The 7,198-nt window shown below is 41.2% G+C and overlaps 1 protein-coding gene across 1 annotated transcript in view; it reads left to right on the forward strand.

The window, feature by feature from the left end:
- C1QL3 (complement C1q like 3) overlaps positions 1 to 7,198 on the forward strand; it is a 30,825-nt gene extending 23,627 nt beyond the window's left edge. Inside the window, 1 exon segment of the mRNA XM_072412784.1 lies at positions 6,298 to 7,198. Coding sequence (XP_072268885.1) covers positions 6,298 to 6,477 — 180 coding nt within the window. The 3' untranslated portion in view covers positions 6,478 to 7,198.

A 7,198-nucleotide genomic window follows, 5' to 3' on the forward strand; every position in this document is an offset into this window, starting at 1 on the left:
AAATACGGTACAAATACTGGCCACTTGTTTAGCTGTGCTCAGAAACAGCGGCATCTTGTGGCTAAAATGCAGAACGACAGTAGTTCTATATTTTATTACAAACATTAAACACGTGCTGTTTTCTCAATCTCACAGTATGACTTCATTTGTAGCCACCCCATTGTACTGTAGAGCTGAGACTACAAGTGTAACCACCCCCATTCATTTCTTATTAGCAGGAAGCTGACATTACAGCTGCTTTGCTGCTCTCCAGTGTTCAGCCAAAAATTGTGAAAACCACCAGCATCCTCCACACAGAATAACTTCATAAGCAAATGAACAATTTAAAAATATAAATTACTGATATATAATTGTGTGTTTGTTGCTCTTTATTAATTCTTCATATGAGGACTGTAAATTTAGATCTCCTTCAATAATTTCATTAACATATTGATGAGGGGGGACAAAGGAGGAACCAGAAAATGTAAAATCTAAGCAGATTTAGCTTCTGGGTTTTGCATTGAGATTGTAGCTTTGCCTTGCATAAGCAAAGCATTTATTGAATTTTGGTATATATATATAAAATGAGGAGTCACATGTCTCCTACAAAGTACAGGCTGAGCACTATCCCTGTGTAGTTTTATTTTGCAGGGACATTGGCCACAAACGGCAGAGCTTGGCGTCAATATCAGCGACTATTGATCACGGTCACTTACAGCGAATAAGGAAAATGAAGAGGAATGTGACCCAGATACAGAGCACAGTTTGATATAAGATGTGCGAGCTAACGCAGAATACATAGAGAGGGATGAAGGGGAGGGAGGCAGAAACATCTTACAACGGCACCGTCAGAACTTTTTTTTCCATCGCTTTGACTTCTGCACCAAAAAAAAAAAAAGGAAGTGTAAGTCTCCTACAGACATGAGACATTGCTGAAAGCCAATTTATATCCTTTTATTGACCATTTAAAGACTGGTATTGTAGAGTCCTCATGATCCCTATTCAAGGAAGATTACTTTTAGCATAAAGTCGCCAAAACTTTTTTACTTTAGTTTTGGATTGAGGGATGGGGGGTTAGTCAGGTCCCTGGCCTCTCTGATTGGCAAAATTGATGGAAAATACAACATTTTGGAAATGTATTTTAGAACAGGAGGTGAGGCTGGAAGGGATCCTATGCAGGTGTCAGATGTGGATTTTACTTCACTTTGGATGTATATTCTCTGACTTTGTGTTGTATCTCCAGATGCGTAGCCATATTCTTGTTTTAGTTTTGGATGATATGGGGAACAATTAGAATTTTTTTACCTTCACCAATTACCTAGTAGCCATGAAAGTCACCAAGAAAGGAGTTAATGGCAAATGCACAATGTTGTAGTTGTAAGTTCTCAGCAGGAAAAGAAGTAAGGTGACATTTTACTATTAGGGTTGGACTGACCCACAGGAGGAATCGAAAAACATAGGGTGGACCCCAGTCATTTGTCCCCCAAATTATTTTTTGTGCCCTCTGGTTGGACTTTGGCCCCTGCTGTACTCCCAAAAATACCACAGTGCTTTGAATTCCTTTTGTTCTGGTGTACCCCATGTCCCCACGTTCCTCCGAGAGGTCTCAGGTCCGCGATCCAAGCCTACTTCCAATGTAAACGCTTTTTTTGGTGACAACTGTCTATCTGATTCCTTTATCTTTGTACACAGTTTACTTCACTTCCTGTTGCATCCCTTGGGGCAGAAAGTAAAGGAAAGGAAAGCCACCCAAAAGAAAATAGATAGAAATCTAACCAAACTGTTTATGTATAGCCAAAAAAAAACATTTTGGCTATATATTTCTTTGGGACTTTCCATCAGAGTATTGCCACCATTCCCAAGCCCAATAGATTTTCTATAATACTGTTAGGAAATGCTTATCAGGCCGGCGATTCCATGCTGTCCACCACTGCAGCATCCCACACAGCCTATTTTGCCCAGCAATGTCATTTGCAGCAGCAGAGTATAGAGAAATAGCAGCAGCCCCTGCTTCCCTTTAGCTGTGCAGCCTGATGGATTTATGGCATCCCCAGCATCCATTGTAAGGCTGTCCATAGCTGAAGGGGATTCTAGAGGCTGATCAGCCAAAGTCTCATTTGCAGCTGGAACTTTTTTAGCCTCTCCTAGTAGCAGGTGCCTGTTGTAGCCTCATGCTAAGCTGACTTGCTGCTGGTGTGTATTTGTGTGATTTATTGTTGCTGATCTTGCCTGTTCCTGACCTATAGTTTGTATGCAGCCTGAACCAACTTTTTGCCTGTGACCCCCACTCTGCTTGTGTTTTGTCCTTGTGTACTTTGTTTGGTGGACGGATATTCTGTGTATGACCTCTGCTCTGTATTCTGGACTCGCCTCTATTGGAATCTTAGTACTGCTATCTGTGGGCTCCTGGCTTGCTGCCAGCTCATCCCCAGACACCATCCCTTGCGCAGTAAGTCCTGGGGGCAACCGAGTGCTGGGGGATGCAACAAGTCTCCCAAGGCTGAGCTGGGGCTTACTAAAGGTGAAGACTGTGGTGTTAGATTGGGGGACTGGTGTCTGGTGGGGACTGGTGCTGACCAGGACCTTACAATACATTGCAAAAAAGAAAGTTTCATGGAAATTCTTGTTATTCTGGAAGGGAAATCTTGGGGTCATTGGGGTATCTGAGAGCCATAGGAAGTCATCTGGTGACTTGGCCTAGCAATGGTTAATAAGAAGGACAGTGCTGGACAATACTGTCTCCTGTAATGCCATCTTTGTTTTGAATATCATCTGTCATTGGTATATTTTGGAAATATCACATGCTTATCCATCAGTTCCATCCATGTCATTACAGTGACTCCAGACCGTGTATATTATATTTATGATCACCAGGGTAGTAAAAAATAATATTCAGTGCTTGTTGCATTTTTTATAGTCCATTTACTGTAATAGTCAATTTTGATAACTATGCAGTTAACACATGTGATCTCAGCAGTCATTATAGTAAGACTATACCAAGCCTGGACTGCACGAAGTAACATATGACCCCCCAACCTTTAACCTGGTGCAGTCACTTAGCACAGAATCACCAGTTTTTTATTTTTGTTTTAAGGTTACCCCCTTTTTCCTGAAGAAGCAGCCCTGACCTGCGTAATGAGTCGAATCTTTTGGTGATTGATTTTTCCAGCAATTGGTCTATGAATTTACTCCTTTAAGTAAACTTTGTTTTTGCCAAAATCAGTTTTGATGTATACACGGAGGTTACCTGCTTGAGCTACCTGTTTTTATTGATATATATTTTCCAAATACAGGATTAGTTGTACACTGTTGGTATGGCTTATGCTAATAGGAAAGATTTGCTTATACTTTGATTATACTTAATAAGTCTGTTAAGTCTTATTACTGGATTTGGAGATTTTGTTTGGACATATTTAGGATGTGGCACCATTGTTAGGCATAGCATTGTAATACTGCTTTTCCATGTCTGCATGCTGTCACATGGGGTTGGTAAGAGAAGGGAGTGACCATGCAAAGCCCTGAGTTCCTCTAAATGTCAGAACATGAAAGACTTTTCAGAAAATCCAGTGGATCAGGGTATAGACTTTGTGGAGTCTAACATCAGTCTATTGCAGCCTTTCATAACCTTTTTAACATCCCTCCCCCCAAATAACTGTTAGGTCTGCAGGGAACCTCTGCTTTGTTTACCATATCCACAGTTCACAGTACATTCACCTTTTGTTCAATACGAAAAGTGCCTCTTACATTGCTGGCCAGTAGGAAGACTGTCACCTTTACAGATAGCCAAAAAGATCATTGGTGCCAGTTTACCCGACCCGAGAGACAGAAATTGCCCTTTGCTCAAGGAATCCGTAGCAACTTTGAGACAAACCCTTCTTTATTGCAAGACTTTGCCTAGTCCTGACAAAGTAAAGTTTTTCTTTAAGCAGGAATCTCATTCACTTATCTGATTGACAGATGGCCACAAGAGGGAGCCCTTACAAATCTGCCTATGGGACAATAATAAAAATATGAAGCAGCAAGGGAGAATGTTTTTATGAAGATTTTATAATCATAATTCATAATGTGTACTTCTTGAAAAAACCCAATAGTTTCAATATCAGTTGGGAATTTATAATTTTATTGCAAATTGTCTAAAGCTTTCCTCTTCAATAAAAATGGAATTAAAATGACACTGTTGCAAAATAAAATGTAAATAGAAAATGTCACCAATGCAATCCTTACTCTTTATTGTCTGGAGAATTCTCTAAATTTGGCACATTTTGGTAAGTGTGGTTCCTTCCCCTGGCCCTTACATTATAGAACAGGTGTGTCAAACTCTGCCCGCGGGCCAAATCTGGCCCGCAATGTCCTATTTTTTGGCTCCCAAATGAATCCTAAATAAGAATTGCGAATGGCTCGCCACTGCATTAAAATAGCGCCGTTACTACAATTCCCGGCATCACTCGTGTCTATAGACCAGCGGCCTTTCTGCCTATGTGTGGTCCCGCATTGGACTGTTTTATAGACGCAGGGAATTGTAGTAGCGGTGCTATTTCAGTTTCAAGTTTGGACCGCGACTTTGTCTAAGTTTTTAATTTTGACCCACTGGGTATTTGAATTTGACACCTCTGTTATAGAAGGACACAGAACTGATCCAGGGGACAGTGGAATAAACCACAGTTGAGGGATTGTTAGCACGGATGGCAGGAGATGTAAGTATATTATCCCTACATCAAAGGGGAATTCTTTCAAAATGTTGTGACTTTGTCCTTTTAGGGTGTTTAAAGTGATACATTTGCTTCTGTTGCTAAAGAAAATATTAAAATGAACTTTAATTTGCTTATATTTTGCCTTCCCTGCACCCCGCTCTACCTATCAACATGCAAATTGTATTTTATATAAAATGTTCTATCTAATTGTAGAACCACTGTCATCATCACTGGTCTCTATACCTTTCTATATAAAGCACTTTGATCGTGGTTGCAAGGAGGAGCTGGCAGGGTGTTTTACTCAACTCCTAAGAGCCCAAATTACCCAAATATTATGCTGCCTGGATAGTAAGGTATACATCAGCAGGAATCAGTGTTTCTTGGCAGACTGTGCATAGCTGGTATGTGATGCTGAGCCTCCATGAATGAAAGAACCGAAATCCAATACATGCAAGGGGTAGCCCAGAGACAGGCTTGAGAGGAAAGAGCCAGATGCTGCTGGATGCAGGGACAGTTATACTTTTTGCTCCCCTAGACCAACTAGTTTGTAATTAATCCACTTGTTCCCCCCCACCGTCACTTACATCCTTTGATGCTGACATACATAAAACACACCAAGAAAGCTGTTCCAGGTGAACAAAAAAAATGTGAGGGGGGGGAAAAAGAAAGGAACAGGGGAGTAAGTAAGCAGGAAAAAACAGAGAGGGGGAGAGAGAGAAAGACCAGAGATGGAAAGGAGAGAGAGAGACTTGAGAGAGATAGAGAGGAGAGAAAGTAAGAAAGAAATAGAAGAAGAAAGAGAGGGAGGTAAAGAGAAGGCCAGAGAGAGAATGAGAAGGGAGAGAGCAGGGGAGGTAGGAAGAAGGGAAAAAGAGGTAAAGTTGGGCAGAAAAAGTGATGGCTAAGGGAGAGGGAGGGGAGAGAGAAAAAAAGAGAAGGAGGGATAGGGGAGAGAATGGAAAGGCAGAGGGGAAGAAAGGGAAGATAAGGGGGAGGAAAAATAAGGAGGGGGAGAGGAAAGAGAAATGGAGGGGGGTGAGCGGGAGAGAGAGGGGGTAGAAGAATGAGGGAGAGGGGAGAGAGAAAAAGAGAGGAGGTAATAGATAGAGAGGGGGAGATAGAGGGAGAGGTGTAAAAGAGAGAGGAAGGAGGAGGGGAGAAAGAGATGGAAGGAGTGAAGGTAAGAGAGAGTTAAGGAAGATAGAGAAAGGGAGAGAGTAGGGGAAAGATGGGACAGGGCAAAGAGACCGGGGGATGGGGGGAGAAGAGTGATACCTTCAATACACCATGCACAGGTTTCTGCACCGTATATGACCTGGGTATAATTACTTTCTTTTTCTGTTTCCTACTATAGAGATGGTTGGCCAGCAGCATGTTGTTGAACCTGCCCCTAGTAGTCATTCCGCCATACGGCACAGCTTAGGTAGCCTTGTGAGGAATCCCTGACTAGACTGGAGGGCGAATTAAAAAGACAAATTTTTACAATTTTCTAAATAAAATAACTTTCTTGCCAGTTCCTTTGCCATTCACTGTGTGCACTCTTCACAAACATTCATAATATGTTGTAACTTGGCAGTAAAAATATTCTCTAAGACATGAATGACTCAGTCTTGTGTCTCTTGTTCAGGTTCGAGCCAGCGCCATCGCTCAGGATGCGGACCAGAACTACGACTACGCCAGCAACAGTGTGGTCCTACATCTAGACCCGGGCGACGAGGTCTATATTAAGCTGGATGGTGGAAAAGCCCATGGCGGCAACAACAACAAATACAGCACATTCTCTGGATTTATCATCTATGCCGACTGAGGATACCTCAATTTCTAGACTTTTTACTTTGATTTGACTTTACTTTCTGCAGCCCCATCCTGACGGACTCCATGGGCTGGTGACTATAGTGGCGAAATAAGACGTTTAATTTTTGTGGGGACCATGCGCACTACGGAGATCCACTGCTACCTGAGTATCACCTCAAAAGACATCAAATATCCAATCAATTATATCCATAAATGTTGTACAAGTTACACAGATGTGTCACCCCCCTTTTACCGCCAAAGCCAAATTTCCTTGTCTGTGCCTGTGTGAATGAAGTCCTACACAATAAAGTTTTTGTATTAAAAAAAAGACAAAAAAAATTATCCCCAAATATATATCAATCTATATTCTATATCTTTGCTGTTATAGCCATCTGTCAGCTTTGAACTTTCTGACCTGCCTGCCATTGATAATATTTGGAATGGATTGGCTGTATGGTGTAAGAACGTCTTCCGGCTCTGTTCTGCAATAATAAGAGATGCCGGGTGTGGTGTTTTGGCGTCGGAGACAAGGCATAATATAAGCACATTGACAACTCTAAATAATGGTGAAAAAAAGGGAAAAAAATATATAAATATAAAAAAAGATGGTATATTGGTTGCATAAAACCATTAAACTATTGTATATTCTGTCAGACTTATTTTAAAATGCATATATAATGAGATTAAAAGTGGCTAAATTTGTTCATATAAAATTTATATTTAATACCGAAAAA

This window comes from Pyxicephalus adspersus, chromosome 5, assembly GCF_032062135.1.
Source record: "Pyxicephalus adspersus chromosome 5, UCB_Pads_2.0, whole genome shotgun sequence".
NCBI classification, from domain to species: Eukaryota; Metazoa; Chordata; class Amphibia; order Anura; family Pyxicephalidae; genus Pyxicephalus; species Pyxicephalus adspersus.